Source organism: Bombina bombina, chromosome 6, assembly GCF_027579735.1.
Source record: "Bombina bombina isolate aBomBom1 chromosome 6, aBomBom1.pri, whole genome shotgun sequence".
NCBI lineage: Eukaryota > Metazoa > Chordata > Amphibia > Anura > Bombinatoridae > Bombina > Bombina bombina.
This window is the reverse complement of record NC_069504.1, coordinates 863062844-863084390: the sequence shown is the minus strand read 5'-3', so window position 1 is coordinate 863084390 and position 21547 is coordinate 863062844. Positions and strand designations below refer to the sequence as shown.

Here is a 21547-nt window from a genome sequence, read left to right as displayed (position 1 = left end):
AGCCCATAAAGTTTTTTTTTTTTAAATTAATGTATAGTTTTGCTTATTTTTAAATAACATTGCTCTGATTTTCAGACTCCTAACCAAGCCCCAAAGTTTTATGTGAATACGCTCGACTACCTACTCCAGCTTGCTCCTGTTTGTGTAAAGGGTCTTTTCATATGCAAAAGAAGGGGAAGTGGGGGAGTGTCTTATTTGTCACTTGCAGTGGGCTTTCCAGCTACCTTTTCAACAGAGCCAAACTGACAGCTTCTAAGTAAGTTTTAAAACAGTTTTATACTGGATTTTTATATCAGTATCTGTGCATATTATTCTTTATAGTAGTGTCTATTACATGCAGTTATATGAAAATGAGTGTATACTGTCCCTTTAAATCCGTTACTGGATACAGGCTCTCTGCACTCCCATTACTTATTTTTCCAACTGTTTGCTACTGAAAATGCAATGAGGTACTTTAAACCTTTATGTCTCAGCAACCAATAATTGTTCTGCAAAAAGCAAACTACTAGATAATAAAATCTGTATGCCAAATTTTAATTAGTAGTTTCATATAATAATTTTCAATAAAGTAAAGAGACAGAGATAAAAAGATAGGGAAAAGTATGTATATATATATAAATAAATACCTACATACATAATTATACAAAGACAGAGATTTATAAAGAAATTTTAGCATTTGTTCATGAACATTGCATGTTCTATTATAAATAAAGATATATATGTGGGCTTGTATATTTAGAATTATATGTATTTGTTTCAATGAGAAAATTCCTTCTGTTGCCTATGACGTCTCTGTATATAAAATATGTTGTAATAGTGCTATTAAGAGAGGTTATTTAGTCTATCACTTTTCCTTTCTTGTCCTGTTCACGCTTGTTATCCCCCTCCCTTTCATACTCATGCCTGCCCAGCCTCCCTTCAGTTGCTCAGATACACTCTGTAAACAGTGATTCATTTTGTAGCTCTTTTTCCTCTGTGCGTGCTGCTGACTGTGGCTGCAAAGAATATTCTCACCTCCACTTTTCCTTCAGGAAATGTCTTACGCACTCTCCCCCACTTCGCGCTCATCCCCTCAAAGTTTACATACAGAGAAGTTGTCTTCGAAACCCTCACATTTCTCTGAGTTCAAAGAGCAGGGTAATGATTTGTACCGTGTGCTATTCCCTTTTTATGTTTTGTATATTTTTATTAATGTATAGCTGCAATAGTAACGGCCTTCACAGTATAGTTGTTGTTTGCAAGTTTACCTTTTTAAGAAAAGCTTTAAAAGGGCATTGTACAATGTATTATATTGGGTTTTTTGTGCTAAAAAAAGTATTCAAAATCATTTTAAAGCGACATGAAAGTCAGAATTAAAGGGACATAAAACCCAATTTGTATTTCATGATTCACATAGAGAATACAATTTTAAACAACTTTCCAATTTACTTCTAATATCTCATTTGCATCATTCTCTTGGTATTCTTTGTTGAACCCGTTGTGTGTGCGCTAGTCTGGAGAACTAGATGGCAACAGTAAATTTGATAATAGAGCATACCATTTTTTAAATTTTACTTCTATCTGAAATGATGAAAGAAAAAATTGTAGTTTTGTATCCCTTTATCCCCTTGATACTAAATACGACCTTAAAAAAAAAAAGGGTAGACTTTTCTGCAAAATGTAGGTTTCTCACTGAAATTATTTGCACACAACTACTGCAGTCATATGATCAATGGTTGTAAAAGCTTATCTGGGATCCTTTTTGTTCAGGAATAGCAGACATGCATGGTTTTGTCATTGTTTTTTGGCCATTAGAATTGCAGTTAGCTTGCAAGGTTAAAGGGACACTGAACCCAAATTTTTTCTTTCATGATTCAGATAGAACATGCAATTTTAAGCAACTTTCTAATTTACTCCTATTATCAATTTTTATTCGTTCTCTTGCTATCTTTATTTGAAAAAGAAGGCATCTAAGCTATTTGTTTGGATCGGGACCCTGGAAAGCACTTGTTCATTGGTGGATGAATTTATCCACCAATCAGCAAGAACAACCCAGGTTGTTCACCAAAAATGGGCTGGCATCTAAACTTACATTATTGAATTTCAAATAAGGATACCAAGAGAATAAAAAAAATGATAATAGGAGTAAATTAGAAACTTGCTTAAAATTGCATGCTCTTTTTAAAATCAAAAATCAAAAAATTGGGTTCAGTGTCCCTTTAATATTTGCTTTAGTGTAGAGATTACCCTCTCTTCCCTTTCCCCCCAGGATACTTAGGTACTGGCAGACAGTCAACCAGTATGCAGTATAGGGATTTTATTTATTTATTTAGTAATGATTTTAATTTAATTTCTGTAGAGTAGGGAACCCTCCTCACCTACCCACTTCCCTGATCCCCCTAAACAGCTCTCTAACCCTTTCCCACTACTCCTCACCGTCTTTGTTACTGGCAGCTAGTCTGCTATTAACAAATTATACTTATTTTTATTTTATATTTATTAATTTTTCTGTAGTGTAGGGAACCCCCTCACCCTCCAAGATCACTTTTTATTTCTGCAGTGTCGGGTCCCCCCTCCATCCGTTCTTTCTCTGTAGAGTGGGGCTCCATCTCTCCCTCCCACCGCTCCCACTCAGCACCAATGTTGATCGTTACATAGAGTGACAGTGTCTCTCTTTGTCACAATCAGCAATCTACCTTCATATAGTAAGGGAGCATGATCAGTGTATGACGTAGTACCTACGTCCATATGGAGAAAGGGGTTAAACATCTCTTGCTTTTGTGTAAAATGTGTGTTTATCCCAGCAAAATCAAATAGCAGGTTTAGGCAATTTGCAGCATTTTGAAAACCTAGGTAATAGATTTTGCTTTTTGACCTCTCTAGGGAGTGTGGGACAAAGCACAATTTTTACACAAAAGCAAGAGGTGTGTACTAGCCCATTGAAAACAGAAACTTTCCAGCTCTTTGTGTTTAAGTGAGAATTTTAAATTTTGCATACACGAACATTCTAAAAATTTGTGTTTGTGTGTGTGGACCTATGTGCACATGTACGTGTGTCTAAGAGCTACCAGTTACCTGCTTTTTTCTTCCTTCTACTTCTTACACACTATTTATGTCCTTATTTCCCTAAAAGAAATTGGGGATGCCCAAATCCACCCAGGAACCCTAGAGTGCTCAGTCATGACCAGACTCCATCCTCTTGATATCCCATTCCTGTTCTCTGATCACAAGAGCCATCTTCTGAACTTCAAGACTCCAAGCCCAAGCCTTGGACCAGTACCTCAGAACTTTTTAGTGTTGTGTCCCATGGGCCTCTGTTGTCTTCAGATATGTGTTCAGCTGTCCCTTCTTTCTTTCTGTCTCTTTTTTTTTAGCTATGCTGGGCAGCACTGTTGAGCGGCCACAGCCCATGGGGAGCTGTGGAAGGTGTTCCAGACTGAAGGAAACTATCTGCCATTTGGAGCAAGAAAAAGAGGAAGCTCTGAAGGATTTGAGAGAAGTACATAGGGTTCTTTTTGTTTTGTTTTTGATGTGTCAGATTGTCTTCCCATTACCAGACTCTGCCATATTCTGTATTGGAAGCATGGGACTGAATGGTCTTAGTGCCAGCAAACCTTTTTTGTTATAAGATTTGGAGGTTTGCCTTGAATGCACAGTAAACCCCCAAAATATTATTGTTTAAAAAGATAGATAATCCCTTTATTTACCATCCCCCAGTTTTGCATAACCAACACTGTTATATGAATATACTTTTTGCCTCTGTAATTACATTGTATCTAAGCTTCTGCTGACTGCCTCCTTATCTCAGATCTTTTGACAGACTTGCATTTCAGGCAAATAGTGTAGACTCTTAAATAACTCCACGGGTGTGAGCACAATGCTATCTATATGGCATACATGAACTAACACCCTCTAGCTGTTCGAAACTGTCAAATGCATTCCAATAAGAGTCGGCCAAGTTGTTTAAAATTACATTCCTTATCTGAATCACGAAAGTTAAGCAATTCCAACACTAGTGATGCCAGATTGTGTTTTCTAGTCTTTTCAAAGGCAGTTGGCTGAAACTGCTCTGAACAGGAGACACCTGGAGGAGGAACGCATGGCACAATTACGCAGGACATTGGAGCGTCAGACAGAGCAGGAATTACAAAGGCTGCATCAGACCTGGGAGGCAAAATCTCTGGCTGCAGTTGGGGCAGCTTGTCAGGAGACTAGGAAGGAGATAGAAAGAGACAGAGAGCAGGAAATGCAGAAGATGAAGGAAGCAGCACAGGTAAAAATGACACCCATGGGAATCTGTTGATGGGGAAAGAGGGAGCAATTACCCCCAAATAAGTTTGCTCTTTAAATCCAAGCATAAAAACCTACTTGGCTTACTTTTTTATTCCAGTGAAGCACCATTGTTTAGGGCAGGGGTTGACAAATCGTTTTAAAATTAAGGAGCCAATAAGAATATTTAGGAGTCAGATATACATTTAGGAGCCAGATAGTGGTATTTGCACACAGATATATGGAGAATAATCCAAAGAGTTAGGAGCCAGGGGTAAAATTCTATGAGCCAGTGGCGGCTCCCTGGCTCCTGGGTTTGTCGAGCCCTAGTTTAGGGAAATTCATTTTTTTGCCCTCTCCTCCCAGAAAAGTGTGTGCGAATGTGCCCATAATCACACTGGACTGTTCCACGTCTGCACACCATACTTTCACAGCTGCTCACACGCAAGTCAACAAAATATTTTCAAATTAAACTAGACATTTTACAGATTAAATAGAATCATAACAAAAAAATCATACTACTTCAATTAGACACTCTGCTCTAGGATTGCCAGGTGTCCGGTATTTAACTGGACAGCCCAGTATTTTAGTAGCCTGTCCAGTAAAATATTCACAAAAATACTGGACACTGAAATGTCCAGTTTTTAAAGCCATCTGAGTGTCAGCTAAATATAAAAGGCCTCCTATGCCTAAATGCATTACACATATAGAGCAGAACTGTTACTGGCAGCCAAAGACGTAAAATGATTGACTTGTTTTACCAAGATAATTGGAATACAATTACATGGTGGAATCAAGCATGGGTGCTAAGGTAGAGCTTTTAGGAGAGCATTGTGTGACCCCCCCCTACAATCCGAGAGCCTTTAGGGATCAGCTCACAGATTATGTAATGCTCAATGTTCAGATCTTGTTTTTCATTGTATTCCATGTTGACTGCTTCTGTAACATTGCTTAAAAAGTTGTATACTTTAACAAGAAGCTGATAAGAGTTTGTTGCATTCAAAGCAGATGCAGGAACACCCTTTCAAATGGGCTATTTCCTGCCGTCACTGTCAGGTTTATTTCTACTACTGCTTCTTGTTAAATAGCTTTCTATAGCCAATACTGCAGCACTGAAAGTTTCAGTATAGGTGGGATTTTCAACAAATTAATATACTCCAGTAGGCATTTTAATGCATCTGGACAGGTGAGAATGAATGAAGATGGTGGAACAAACAACTCAGAGAATGGAGGCTGAAATAAATGTCCTGCAAAAAACTATATAGAATGAATACATGAATTATTATCTAATTATTTTCATTCCATACCCAGGCTGTTACCAACCGGTATCAGTTATAGAGCAGTTATAGAATATCTATGAGGCACAGGCACTGTAAAAGATTATAGGGATGTCATAAAACCCTGACTCAAAAATACATTTTAAAAAAAATATAGTGAATAGACCCTAATGTATAGCTTAGCTCCCCCTACAAAAAAAGGATTATCCCAAGCCTTTTTAAACAGAAAGTGCAAACAAAAGAGAGGGTGCGCCTGCAAGAGTCTGCTATACCTATCACACAACAATGCTCATACAATGTGTCTTATTGCACAAGAACTGCTTGTGCAATGTTAAATGCTTCAGCGGATCATGTCCGCCAGACATTGATAAATCGGCCCCAGCAAGGGGTTTACTAACTCTTTAGTTTACAGTAAAGTAAGCACAAAATAATAAAATATATTACCATTGTTTTACTACATATGATTACAATTTCAGTAAATGTTATTATAAAGGGATATGAAAACCAAAAAATGTTCTTTTGTGATTCAGACAGAGCATAGCATTTGTAAAAAAGTTACCAATTCACAACTATTATTAAATTTGCTTTGATCTCATGGTATTCTTTGTTAAAGAGATACCTAGGTAGGCATCTGGAGCACTACATGGTAGGAATGTTCTCCGAATCTGATTTTGTGTGTTTATATATGGGGGTTAGGAGAGTGTCTGTTCTGCATTATATGTGTGTATAGAGAGCCAAGTGTGTATATTATATATTGTGTGTGAGCATGAAAACCTGAACTGGATCTGCTCTGGAATGTGTGCTTGTAATAAAAAGATCAGTAGTGTGCTTGATCTGCATTATATGTGTGTATAGAAAGGTAAGTATGATTTATATATATTGTGTGTGAGCATGAAAACCTGAACTGGATCTGCTCTGGAATGTGTGCTTGTAATAAAAAGATCAGTAGTGTGCTTGATCTGCATTATATGTGTGTATAGAAAGGTAAGTATGATTTATATATATTGTGTGTGAGCATGAAAACCTGAACTGGATCTGCCCTGGAATGTGTGCTTGTATTAAAAAGATCAGAAGCGTGCTTGATCTGCATTATATGTGTGTATAGAAAGGTAAGTATGATTTATATATATTGTGTGTGAGCATGAAAACCTGAACTGGATCTGCCCTGGAATGTGTGCTTGTATTAAAAAGACCAGGAGCGTGCTTGTTATGCATTATATGTGTGTATAGGGAGCCAAGTGTGTATATTCTATATTGTGTGTGAGCATGAAAACCTGAACTGGATCTGCCCTGGAATGTGTGCTTGTATTAAAAAGACCAGGAGCGTGCTTGTTATGCATTATATGTGTGTATAGGGAGCCAAGTGTGTATATTCTATATTGTGTGTGAGCATGAAAACCTGAACTGGATCTGCCCTGGAATGTGTGCTTGTATTAAAAAGAGCAGGAGGCGTGCTTGTTATGCATTATATGTGTGTATAGGGAGCCAAGTGTGTATATTATGTATTGTGTGTGAGCATGAAAACCTGAACTGGATCTGCCCTGGAATGTGTGCTTGTATTAAAAAGACCAGAAGCATGCTTGTTCTGCATTATATATGTGTGTATAGAAAGGCAAGTGTGATTTATATATATTGTGTGTGAGCATGAAAACCTGAACTGGATCTGCTCTGGAATGTGTGCTTGTATTAAAAAGACCAGAAGCCTGCTTGATCTGCATTATATATGTGTGTATAGAAAGGGTAGTGTGATTTATATATATTGTGTGTGAGCATGAAAACCTGAACTGGATCTGCTCTGGAATGTGTGCTTGTATTGAAAATACCAGAAGCCTGCTTGTTCTGCATTATATGTGTGTATAGAAAGGTAAGTGTGATTTATATATATTGTGTGTGAGCAGAAAAACCCAAACTGGATCTGCTCTGGAATGTGTGCTTGTATTAAAAAGACCAGAAGCCTGCTTGTTCTGCATTATATGTGTGTATAGAAAGGCAAGTGTGATTTATATATATTGTGTGTGAGAATGAAAACCTGAACTGGATCTGCTCTGGAATGTGTGCTTGTATTGAAAATACCAGAAGCCTGCTTGTTCTGCATTATATGTGTGTATAGAAAGGTAAGTGTGATTTATATATATTGTGTGTGAGCAGAAAAACCCAAACTGGATCTGCTCTGGAATGTTTGCTTGTTTTGAAATTGAAAAGACCATGAGCGTGTTTGTTCAGCATTATATATGTGTGTCTAAAGAGACAAGTTCATATATTATATATATTGTCTGGAAGGCAGGAAAACCAGACCTGGATCCACTCTGGAATGTGTGGTTTTTATTAAAAAGACCAGGAATGTGCTAGTTCTGCAATATATATCAGATAACGAGAGATCAGGATTGTGTCTGTTCTATTGTATATCTTTCTGTAGAGCCCAGAAGTTTTTATTAAAAGACACTTCACATATATATTTCACAGTTTCTTTAGTGAACGTTCCTGCTCGAAACATCCATAGTTGCTGGAGGTGCCCAAACACAAACCACTAGCAGCGCTTAAAGACAAAAATAATTCAGAAAGACACTTGGAAAAAAAGTTTATGCAAATGTTTTTTATTGTAATATATTTGCATGTTTGTATAATTATGGTAAAGTAGTCTTGCTGGATAGAATAAAGGTGTCTTGGGGATCTTGCAGATGCCAACGAGAGGATGACCATAGACATTGCACAATTTTCTAGAATCTTAGTCAGGATTTTTCACCTAAACTACAGCCCAGCATGCAGAATTCATATAGTATCTTGTTTCGCGGTCGTGTCTCGCTATTTCAAAGATGACAAGGTTGAATCGTTTTTATTTTGCCTTTTTATTAGTTTATTCTGTAATGTTTGAAGGCATTATTGTGATATCAATATTATTCACAATGGAAACCATTCTATGGCCCAGATAGGTAAACAGCTATAGGATAAATGGTGATCCATTGGTTACAATGAAGAGTGACTCACGACTTGTAGACAAAGGGTGGGCACAATTTTTTTTTAATTCTGAATTTTTGAGTGCAATGCTGTGGTCATTTATTTTTATTGAAATATTAGTTTCATGGATGGGTTTTATTGTATCAAGGACCATGCATCTACAGCGATCATTGCGTTTATAGAGAGAGCAATAGAGCCGGCATTTATCATTGCACAAGCATTTCTGGTGAAATGCTTGTGCAGTGCCGACCCCTGCTCAATGGCGGACAATCGGCCGCTAGCAGGGGCCGTCAATCATCCCAATCGGATTGGGATGATTTCAGTTCGCCACCTAAAAGGTGGTGCAGAAGTTAAGGAGCAGTCATCTTACGACCGCTGCTTCTTAACTTCTGTTTCAGACGGACCTGAAACAATGGGGCATCGATGCAGTATCTGCTGGTTAATAAATTTACCCCTATGTGTATATTGCCCTCATTCCAGTGCAACAGAAGAATCGTGGGGGATCTCTTTACATAGCTTTTGATGGCTTTTCAAATTCATATCCATTTCAGTCCATTTGACAATTTGGTTCTCATGCAGTTTTCAAGTGTATTTGCACTTTTTCAATACAAGGGAACAATTTGACAGCAGTATTTTAATCTATCCTAATGTTAAGCAGGTACTTGCAGGTGAATAGGGATGCATATTACTACTTTGACCACTTGAAGACATTTTGGTATCTTGACTCTTTGACCTGATCTTTTTTTCAATGTTAAAGTTTTTGTATATGCTCTGTTAAAAACTCAGTATTGGCTGTTCATTCTTTTTTTTCATTCTGATGTAATGTTATGCATGCACTGTTCTGTTGCAATTTACTTTGCAGCCATTTATTGTTCTTAAGATGACATATTATAAAGGTTTAAACAAACACTTTATGTTTCATAACTAAACAATAAAACAATTAGAAATAAATACTGTTAACATATCCAAAATGCTTAGATTAGGGTGAAACTTCCAGGCAACATCTGTGTTTAGTGGCAATAAATTATAATGTGAGCTGCTTCATAATTTAGATACATCTGTGTAAAATTCTGAGATTTTATGTGATATCTATTATTAAGACCCATGTATACAGTGTCAGTGTCAGTTTTTGCACAGTTTGAACTATCCATTGTCTCTGCTGGCGACTTCAGTATTATAGAGCATCTGTTCATGAGGCTGCAGCCTCCAACACCACCCTCCGGTAAGGTACCTCTGGGTCAATGCAGTATAATAGTACCTACGGCATATTGTCCCATTACTCTAACCCACGGGTCCCATAATAGGCTAGAGGAGTACTTGAGGACTAGAGTTAAGAAACACTGCTCTAAGCTGCTAACTACAGGTTCCAGCTACTTGTTACTATCTTAGTGGATTGACCCTAATTAATATTAAGACCTATTGTTTCCCTGTAGCTCTAAAGAAATTATTAGGAAGTGAGCAGAGGAACAATTCCTTAATGACCTGAAAGCACTGTTATATAATTACCTTACTGACCTGGATGAGAATTACTTGGCTATTAATAGTGATGCTTGGACAGAAGAAACTCAAAATTCCAGTTCTACTAGTCCTCTGGGGGGATCATCCATTGTGACGGACACTGCTTCTGGTGCACAGATATCCCTGAGGATAGTGGTGAGTGTTGTGAAGAGTAAGCAGTGCAACAGGCTGCTTTTCAAGTCCTGGTGCAGAGTGGTCTTGCTGGTGGTTTAGAGCGTGGAGATGTCCTTTTGGAGCTGACTCCCCTCTGCTGCTTTCTTGCCTCAATAGTTTTTGGTACTGGCCTTGGTGAACTTCTCTTTGTAGAGCAAAGGTTGGCCTCAATTCTGAGTGGTGACATCCTGGTGGGTCTGTGGAAAAGGCCTGGAAGGTATCCTTGTCTATGCCAGAGATGGGACTGAAACTGCTTTATTTTATCAACCTTTAGCCATTGGTGTTCTTCTCATTTGCAGTGATCAATGTTTGCAGCAGGACTCCAATGGTCATTGGTGAGGTTTCGCAGACAGAATCTTAGATTCCATTAAACCGGACTGGAATAGGTTAAAAACTGTTTCTATGTTTCAGGGTCTCACTGGATTATGATTACTATGGTTTGATGTTTCCTATTCGCTGAAGTTGCAACATGTTACTCCCAATTTGTACTCTTCCAATACTGAGATAATAAATCACTGTTCATTTTATGTGCATAGGTTTTCTGGTACAGTGCTGTTACTAGATCTTCTTCTACTGCCTGTATGAATAAGAATGCCTATTTACCTTTATCTGACCCCTTCCTAACAAGCCAATATTGCTCATAGGAGATACATCTATCAAAGATAGAAGAATTAGTGAATCAGATGTTTTCTTCCCTCCCAATTTCTCATTCTCATTTTTTTTGCTATGTTACTTAGAAAAACACTGCTAGTGGCCCTGGTCATAGCAGCTTCATATCTTCTCTACAATTTTGCTGAACTGTGACAAAAATGTGCTTGCTACTGCTTGTTAGCACATTAAAGGAACAGTAAAGTCAAAATTAAACGTTCATGAATTAGATAGAGCATGTAATTTTAAAGGGATACTAAACCCAATTTTTTTCTTTCATGATTTGGATAGAGCATGTCATTTTAAGCAACTTTCCAATTTACTCCTATTATCAATTTTTCTTTGTTCTCTTGGTATCTTTATTTGAAAAGCAGGAATGAAAGCTTAGGATCCGGCCCATTTAATGTTCAGCACCTGGGGAGTGCTTGCTGATTGGTGGCTAAATATAGCCACCAATCAGCAAGCGCTATCCAGGGTGCTAAACCAAAAATGGTCCGGCTTCTAAGCTTTGATTCCTGCTTTTTAAAATAAAGATACCAAGAGAATGAAGGAAAATTGATAATAGGAGTAAATTAGAAAGTTGCTTAAAATTGCATGCTCTATCTGAAACATAAAAGATAAAATGTGGGTTTAGTATCTCTTTAATTTTCATTGTACTGTCCCTTTATATACTGAGATTGGCCATATTGTTGTTTTTATACATATTAGTTTATGTCTGAAGTAAGAACTCTGTATACTCACTATAGAAGTTCTAGTTTATTCTCATTAGGAGAAAATGTATCTTTAACCCCTTAAGGAACATTGTTGGTCATTTGTGTATTTAGGAATGTAATAGTGCAAGTCTTGCTGTCAGCGATGCTTATGAATCCCTTCCCCAGGAGGTCAGAGAGTTTCCGAGCATAATATGAGTAACAATAGATTGCCATTCAGAGAAAAACAGTTTATTTGCAAATGATTTAACTTTGTTGTTAAAGGGATATTACACAGTCAGTTTCATTGTTGTATTGAAAAAAGCACTAAGCAGCTGGTTATACTTAAAGGGACTTAAAACCCAACATTTTTTTAATGATTCGTATAGAGAATACAATTTTAAATAACATTCCAATTTACTTCTATTATCTAATTTGCCTCATTCTTTACATATCCTATGTTGAAGAAATAACAATGCACATGAATGAGCCAATCACATGAGTCATCTATGTGCAGCCACCAATCAGCAGCTACTGAGCCTATTTAGATATGCTTTTCCCCAAAGTATGTCACGAGAATTAAAGGGACATGAAACCCAAATTTATTCTTTCATCATTTAAATAGAGCATGCAATTTTAAACAACTTTCTAATTTACTTCTATTATCTAATTGCTTTATTCTTTGATATCCTGGCTGGTTATTTATCATGCGCCCCTAAACTCACAAAAAGATTACTTCTTGCTGTGTAAGCACCACTGTTTCTTACTTATTGTAATGAGAAGTTCTCTACTCCAATCCCTAGTGTAAGAGGGAGGCATAGGGACTAATGCTTTGGGTAATTTCATTTAGAGTATATTTTTGATAAAACATCTTTTGACAGTTTAGGGTTAGTGCGAAGTTGCTCAAACCCTGTAAGATATCTAAACAAACTTTTTTTAAATTTATGCATAAAGATGAAATAGTGTATTTGGTGGTATCTAAACCATTTATTGTTTATAAATTCCTGACCTGGGTCTGGCATCTAATTAAAATGTTTAGGTCTACCTGGGTGAATCATAAGATAAATGGAAGTAGATTATTAAAGGAAGTAATATTGGTAAAGAACAATGTAATCCCTTATAGAAATTTTGGTTGTGAATGATAAAATTAGTGGATAGGCCCTAGAGGATATTTCCCTGAACTAGATTGTGATAATTTCAGCCAAATGTTGAAAGTTTCAGCTACTATAGGTAATATGCGAGAGATTGGTAGTTTCGTAGCTTCAGGTAGCCATTATTCCCCCCAATTTGGGATGATTGAACACATCATGTTCTATAATCATCCAGCTTTTTTGATTTGTAGGACCCAAGTGACACCAGTCCACCAACCGCGGTAGAAATATTGCGTTTCTATATAGTAACAAATTGGGCAAACCCAAACCTCCCATCTTAATTGGTGTGGTTAACATACTTTTATTTCACTTGGGAGGCTTACGTTTCCAGACATAAGCATTAAATATGTTCTGAATTCGTACAATATGGGGTTAGGAATAGGCGTAGACTGCATGGTGTATAGTACTTTTGGGAGAAGCATCATTTTTATGGTGTTTATTATGCCAATCCATGAGCCAGGTTGAGGTTAATTGAGATATTTCGGAAACCAATTTCCCATAAGAGATTTTTAGTGTCTTTGGTTAAGTGAGCACCAACATATTTTAAGCTATTATACTGAATTTTAAAAGGGCAATGTTTCTGTATATGTATATGATCTGATTGTTGTAGAATAATAGGAGCGATTTGAAATTGTGATGTTCACAAGAAATTTGGAGACTTTGCCATTGTAGAAAGTTCCTCTAGTACTGCAGAGAGAGCCTTGGGAGTTTTATACTTTTTTTTTATGAAAGAAATATTATGCAGCAACTTATTATGGATAATCCCTCATTTTAGGAATCTTCTCCTATTTATCTTTAATAACGCTATTTAAACAAGCAATGTACTCAACTTGTCCTTTATATTAGACATTATTAATTATAGAAACTTTGCACCTCTCTAAAAATAATGAGAATTAGCAATAGACAGAATGACAAAGTGTTAACTAAGTTATTTATACTCCTACATCTCTAAGTATGGATGTAAAATAACAGATGAGATTGATTCATAAAGCTTTTTTTATCAGCCTACTTATTATGTAAATAGGATGTAACTATATAAAATAAATGCATGAAATGTAGTTACTGTAATCCAGATATTTATAAATTCTTTTGGTTATTTCCTAAAATTATACTGACTATAAAATTGGGGGCGTGTCTAGGCAGTGGCCATGTTAGGTCGCAATATCTGTGGCCCTCCGGTTACCGAGCCCATCCTGCTAGCTACTTAAAAATAACCTTCAGACTTACTAGCTCAAGGAGTGCTGAGTTGAATTATATAAAACTTGCAGGATTTATGAATACCGGACCCAGATCTGGACCATTGAGATCTCAGGCGGCGACCTCGCCACGAGGATCCAACACCACCACCCTGTTACATGGGGTACAGAAGTCGTGTTTAGACTGCCCTTTCTTAACCCTAAGGAGGAACCTTCAATCATAATAAGGTGCTAACTCAAAAGGCAAACTTATTGCAGTAACTACACCCAATTCATAGAGAGCAAATGGAGGTGGTTATTAGATGGAAAGCACAGTTGCAGCGGCTCATACGGGATCACTTACAAAGATTGGAGAGAGACCTATGTGGCGTAACGGGCGGCCTCAGATCGAGTTACACCAGACACCACCTGAATACACTGGCTCGGTCGGGAGGGCATGTTGGGGGGTTGCCCCCATGGCAATAGCAAAGACCCCAGTAAAAACGGATTGTGGACAGACTTTGTCTAGCTGCGTTCCTGCATTGGTAGGTCCTGAGATCCCTAGAGACCTAATCTACAACACAGAGCTGCTTAAGTCTCTAGCTCAGGTTAAGCCTGCTCCGAGAAAGTATGAGGAAGTCACTACAAACAAAACAGAGGTATGTGCTCCCATATGCGGCGATGGGGCGACAGATAGATCCATTGAAGGGAAGCAGGACCAGACATTGTTCATCATATCCAATGACTTTGCCCTAAGATCTTTTGACCCGTATTACGTTATAAATGGCCGACACCACTGATCCCTGCTTCCTAATTATAACATGTACAAGGCAATGGCATGTGAAGCATACAGGCCAACTTACACTCCGCAGGCTAAGCTGGACTCCCAGCGGCCTGCGGTCTCCAGGCCACGGACAGAGCAATTTCCTTCCACAGAATTCAGTGGGATAAGAGCCGATCGAAATGGTGTGGGTTAATTATGATAAGAGTAGTTTAAAAATCCTATAAGCCAAACTTCTTTGTAAATTTATATACATATTGCATTTGTTGGTTATTAAGTTAACTCCACTTAGGGCTAGAATCTTATTATCCAGCAGGTTACATTATACTTATGTTAGTTTAGAATATAGTTAGTTTATACCTACTACTGATATGTTGATATAATATATCTAAGTTACTAACCACATGCTTAATGTTTTCACCTAGGGCTCTTGTTACCCCGCTATTTAATATCTCCATCTGAGTTACCTATTTCCCAGAAGGCTTCATAATGCCTAAGATAGCTTGAAATATAACCTATACTGACGACTGCTATGGGGACATAATATTCTCAAGTTATTATCCACATGCTTCAAATTTGTAAATGTACTGATATTACACGTAGATAGTGTCTTACTTAGGTTTCTAGAAGCGGTAGGTCTTAATGAGTATCAGAATTGCTAACATATATAAACTGTTAGGCCAAAGAGTAGACACAAAATAAACATGCTATCAACCTACCAATATATTAATACAAATGGTAAGCCTACATCATGTTAGCGGAGAATACAGCCAGCTCCCAGAAGTGGTAGATAGTTGTCGGCCACAGTGGTAGCCCACAAGAGCTGAAATATACTCAAGGTCCTAACTACACATAGAAGCAAAGCTCAGTGTACCAGCTATGGACTCATGTGCACAATATTTCCAATTTAAGAGAGTTGCATCAGTCAACAATAATCTATATTTATAAGTATTACTTATTGCTGATGTGCTACTTGTGGCAGAGGTGGCACGTCCTTAGTCTTTATATCCAGAGAAAACCTGTACTACGGACTATAAGTAGTTACCTATAGACTGACATATGCACAGAGTTCTTTATTGTTACAATCACCTAGAGCTTGAATGTACAGATTCAGAGTTATAGCAGTCACATGTCTTACTATACATATCTAAATACCTGATTATTTGGTAGATATTTTTACATGCCCTTTACGGTACATTACTCCTTCTTTAAGAGTCACTTTTACATTATATAGCACCCAATGCGACTAGGTTGATTACCAAGGTTCCCCTTAGCAATGTATATACTAGCAATAACCAGATGTTATATTGTACTCTAGTGGAAGGCTCCTTCTTTGTTGTTTTCCCTATGTTTATATTTAAATAATGCTTATATTACAGTATAGACAGAAAATGAGGTTATTCAGTTGAGATCCAAAAATGGTCTCCTTAGTTGGTACTTACCTCCAATAACCTGTTCACCTAGATTGTAGGTCCAAAAGTGGCCTTGTTTAACATGTTGGAGGTATATAGCATATTTGGTATACTATCTACATATTGTGCCCTTTTCTTTTTACCTCTTTCTGGAATGCATATCACTAACCTACCATATTATGTCTTATATTGTCTGTATTCCAATATTCTTATTGTGTTGCTTTATTATATATTCCATGTATGCCTTATTTTAAACCTCAAATAAAAATTATTAAAACAAAAACAAAAATACTGACTATAAAATTATACTGACACTGACTAAATTAAATCGATTGGAACTATTCCTATCTATTTTCTATCATCTATCTATCTATCTATCATCTATCTATCTCTCTATCTATTTCTATCTTATTTAAAAATACCTTCTCCTGTAGTGCAAAAGAAAATTCTATATTTTCTATGATGGTCAAGTATATGCAAGAGATGAAAACTAGAGGGGACTGGATATATATTTGGGGGTAAAATAATTGTATTAGTATGGAATAGAAAAATGTTTATTATTTTATTTTTATTTTAGGGAATTAACAAATGTACTGGATTCAGGAATAAAATACAGGAGCATAGGCTAATCAAATATATTGGAATGGCTTAGAAAATTTTGCCAAAGTACTCACCAAAGTTGCATATAATCTTTTTTTTTAAATGGGTTAGAATTGAAGCCTATTTAAGCTGATGTCATCATGCCAGATTTGTGTCAGTTCTGTAGTATTTCCTTCTCAAGGTGGTCCATGAGAAATTACTCTTGGGAATTCATCTCCTGGCCATCAGGAGGAGGCAAAGACACCCTACACCAGCGCTTGAAGTATCTCTCCTACTTCCCTTTCACCCCAGTAGTTCTTTGCCTCTTCAAGGAGAAGGCAAGGATAGAGGTGCTCAGGATTTATTGAAGATTTATCCCAGATTTTCCCTCAATGTATAGTCCCTGGAAGAGAGGGATTTGGGAGAGTACTGGCTGTGCAATGTAAATCTCCTTGCAGGAGTTATGGTAGCAACCTGGCCATGGGTTCGCTGAGACAGTTCCTTTAGCCTCCTCCTGCTGAGCCATGTATTTCCTCAGTATATCCGCTACTGTTAGTAACAGTAAAGGATGGGTTCTCCACTTTATCATAAGGATTAACAGTTGGGTAAGATCAGTGGAAGGGACATTATATTGGTAAGAGTTGCTTGTCTCACATAGCCCACAAGCTTAAAGAAGCTACATACAGTAATGAACTTTAGAGCCAGTTTACATCAGTATTTCTTAGATGGTTTCCTACAGACATAACCAAACCAACTTAGTACTTTGGAAGATATGCATAGGTGGAGGTTTGAGTACACATATATGGAGGTTTGTGCACACTTGCCCACTTGGTTAAACTTTGTGGGGACAATACAAGTCTTGATCAATTATGGGGACAATACATATAATGGCAGGAATATGGGAAACCGTTTTTTTATAATTATTTTTATTTCTGTATGTGTACCTTATAAAGTTGCTTCTCCTCTAAATGCACACCACTCAGCACCAGCATGGTTAGCGCTCCTCTATCTGGTAAGGGACTGTACTCCGGAAGCATAGCAAGGTGCATTGGAGCAATTGAAGGAGTTACTGCTTTCCCTGCCAAGCGCAGCATTGTGGCATGCTACCCACCTCTTCCTGTCCTTTCTTATAGTGGCCATAGTGTGCAGCAGGAACTCTCCTTCCATATTACTTCAGGTACCAGAGGGCATCCTATACCATGAGATGGTAAGTTGGCATTGTGATGCTGCTGCTGTGCATGGCCCCTTGATGGCAGATCTAATAGTTACGGTCTGTCCACCAGTGCAACTCTGCAGCACTTGCCTAAGTTCTGTTCTACAATCTCAATTAGTTAATCCCAATGCGACCACTGCAGTTTGCCCGCCATCTGTGTATATTACTCAAAGTGGCATTATTGATTTTTCTCCAGATTTTAAGTAATTTAAAGTCAGCTACTTCTGAGGTTATGGTCATTATGCCACCTCCAAGTAAGCACAAGTGTAAGACTATTTCTGCAGGCTCTTCTACAGGTGGTGATATACTTACTGGTTCTTCAATTTTTAAAAAAGCTCAGTTTTCAGATTCTGATGAATCATCATTTCCAGGGAATGGGAAAAGCCTGGAGTTTTGTTTATTCCTTTCCCTACTTTCCAAAAGGTGTTTCCTATCCCATCTGGAACTTTGGCAGACCATTCTGAAGGTGGAGGGTGCTCTATCTGCTTTAGCCAGAAGAACTACAATTACTCTGGAGGACAGCACTTCTTTCAAAGAGCATATGGACAGGAAACTAGAGGGTTTTCTTTGGAAGGCTTTCTTCCAGGCGGGAACTGGCAGTGGGTATAGCTGCTGTTGCAGGAGCTGCATCTCTCAGGTTGACCTACTTTCACAGAAATCACCCATAGAGGATATTTAGGAGCGCATCAATTGCTTAAAACTGGTGAATTCCTTAATTTGTGACACCATTATTCATATAATTCGCATTAATGTAAGAAATATGGGTTTAGCTGTTCTCACCAGGTGGGTTCTTTGGTTGAAGTCGTCAAGACTTTTAACTTTGGCCTTCAAGGGGAAAAACTTGTTCGGCCCTTGCTTGGATTCTATTATTTCCACAGTGACGGGTGGCAAAGGAGCCTTTTTGCCCCAGGATAAAGTTCCATTCGCCAGTCAAGGACCCAGAAAAAAAAAATCTTTCTCTCAGATGACTGATTCTCTCAAGTCCACCTGAAAACCAATTCCAGTCTGGAATAATTCCAAACACAAAAAGAAACTTTCTTCCAATAACAAGTCTACATGAAGGTGCGACCTCCAATCCGAACTCTTCACCAGTAGGGGGCAGATTAAGCCTTTTTCAGAAGGTCTAGTCTCCATCTGTTCAGGATCTTTGGGTTATGGATATTGTATCCCAGGGATACAGAATAGGTTTTCAGTTGTGGCCTCCCCAGGAGAGCTTTATTCTGTCTCACATCTCAAAGAGATCAGAAAAAAAGCAGCCTTCTTTCATTGTGTGAAGGATTTGTAGGACATGAGAGTTATTGTCCAAGTTCCAGCAGCAGATCAGGGGAAGGTTTTCTATTCCAATTTGGTCATTGTACCAAAGAAGGAGGGCACGTTTAGGCCCATTCTAGATCTAACAAGTTTTTGAGAGTCACTTCATTCAAGATGGAAACCATCAGATCTATTCTGCGCTAGTCCTTCAAGGTCATTTCATAACAACCGTGGATTTCAAGGATGCTTATCTGCATTTACCAAAAAAGGAAGATCACTGATTTTTTAGTTTTGCCTTCCTAGACACACTATCAATTTGTAGCTCTTCCCTTTGGTCTTGCCACAGCTCCCAGGTTATTTATAAAGTTTCTGGGGCTCTTCTCTCAGTTGTCAGGGTTCGGGGGATAGCTGTAGCTCCATACCTGGCAATATTTTGGTTCAAGCTCCATCTTTCCCTTTAGCGACTGCTCACACAAAGAAACTACTATGGTTTCTTTGCAGTCATGGCTGGTCGGTCTAAATGGCCAAGATTGTCTTTTCTGGAAGTTATCATAGACTCAGCCACCATGAGGCTATTTTTTTACAGACCAACGCAAGCTCAAGCTACAGTCGACCTGCCTGAATCTACAGTCTCTATGTTTCTCGTATCCTAAATTGGGCAGAGGTTCACCAGTGTACCAGCTCAGCCATTCACATCCCAGGGGTCGACCATTGGGAAGTGGATTATCTGAGTTGTCAGGCTTTACACTCAGGGGAATGGTCTCTCAACCAGAAGATTTTTAATCAGTTGGTATGTTGTTGGGGTCTTCCAGACATAGACCTAATGGCATCTCGTCTGAAACACAAACTTCCCAGATATGGGTTGAGATTGAGGGATCCTCAGGCGGAATTGATAGACGCCTTAGCTGTGCCTTGGTCTTATCATCTATTTTCCCCTTTTCCTCCAATTGTCCTACTACGAAAAGTGTTTGTCTGAATCAAACAGGAACCCATTTCTGCAATATTAATAGCCTTGCAGGACATAGTATGCAGAGCTAGTTTGGATGTCTAGTTCTCCTCCGTGTTGTCTGCCACAACGTATGGATCTTCTTTCTCAAGGGCCATTCTTTTATCAAAAACTCCAGTCACTAAGTTTAACTGCTTAGAGATTGAACTCTTAGTTCTTTTCTCAAAGAGGTTTTTCTGACTCTGTGATAGAGACCTTGATTCAGGCTCGTAAGCCTGTCACTAGAAGAATTTACCACAAAGTGTGGAAAGCATATCTTTCTTGGTGTTCAGATTGCAGATATACATGGCATTCTGTTAAAATTCCTTGTATCTTACAATTCCTTCAGGATGGCCTAGAAAATGGTTTATCGGCGAGTACTCTTAAGGGTCATATTTCTACTCTTTCTGTTTTGTTGCAAAGGAAACTAGGTTGTCTTCCTAATATTCATACATTTGTTCAGGCCTTGGTTAGAATCAGACAGTTTATTAAACCTATTTCTCCTCCATGGAGTCTAAACTTGGTGCTTAGAGTTTTGCAATCTCCTCCCTTTGAACCTAAGCATTCCTTGGATATTCAGTTGTTGTCTTGGAAAGTTTGTCTTTGCTAGCTATTCCCTCAGCTAGAAGGGTTTCCAAACTATCAGATCTTTCTTGTGACCCTCCATATTTGGTCTTTCATCTGGACCAAGCAGTGTTACGTTCCTGGTATATCTTTTTGCCTAAAATGGTTTCTTCTGAGAATATTAACCAAGAGATTGTTATTCTTTTATTATACCCTAATCAAAAATCCTCAAGGGAGAGACTATTGCATAACGTGGATGTGTTCAGGGCATTGAAGTTTTATTTACAGACTACTAAGGACTTACGTCAGTCCTCCAGTTTTGTTTGTTCTGTTTTCAGGTAAAAATAAGGACCAAAATGCTACTTCTGTTTCTTTAGCTTCATGGTTAAAGAGTTTAATTCACAGAGCCAACATGGAGGTGGGACAGCAGCCGCCCTTAAAAGTTTTAGCTCATTCTGTTTATACTTCTTGGGTTTCAAGAATGAGGCTTTCGTAGAACAAATTTGCAAGGCTGCAACCTGGTCTTCTTTACATACTTTCACCAAATTTTTATCATTTTGATGTTTTTGCCTTGGCAGAGGAATTTTTTGGAAGGAAGGTCCTTCAGGCGGTAGTTCTTGGTAAAAAGGTGCGTTCCTTTGCTTTTTGTCCCACCCATTTTTTCTGTGGACTCCACAGATTGGTTATTGGGTCCCAAGAGTAAGGTCTCGTGGACTCTCGCCACCATAAGAAAGGTAAATAATTTATTCTTACCTGATAAATTCCTTTCTTTCTTGGTGGTGCGAGTCCACAAACCCGCCCAAATTTTCTGAAGGCAACAGTTCTAGTTTGCACCTCTTTACCCTACTATCTTTCTTCCTCCTATCCTTCCTCGTACTACTGGGAGGGGATGGGAAGTAGAAGGGATACTTAAAGCTCTGGTGTAGGGTGTCTTTGCCTCCTCCTGGT

At 38.1% G+C, this 21547-nt stretch overlaps 1 protein-coding gene across 1 annotated transcript in view; it reads left to right on the top strand.

Moving 5' to 3' along the window:
- Positions 1–990: 990 nt before the first annotated feature.
- The window catches only part of LOC128664701 (ski oncogene-like), a 106429-nt gene continuing 85872 nt past the window's right edge, over positions 991–21547 (top strand). The window contains exons 1-3 of the mRNA XM_053719510.1: positions 991–1137; positions 3354–3478; positions 4019–4252. Coding sequence (XP_053575485.1) covers positions 1035–1137; positions 3354–3478; positions 4019–4252 — 462 coding nt within the window. The 5' untranslated portion in view covers positions 991–1034. The remainder of the gene's footprint in view (positions 1138–3353; positions 3479–4018; positions 4253–21547) is intronic.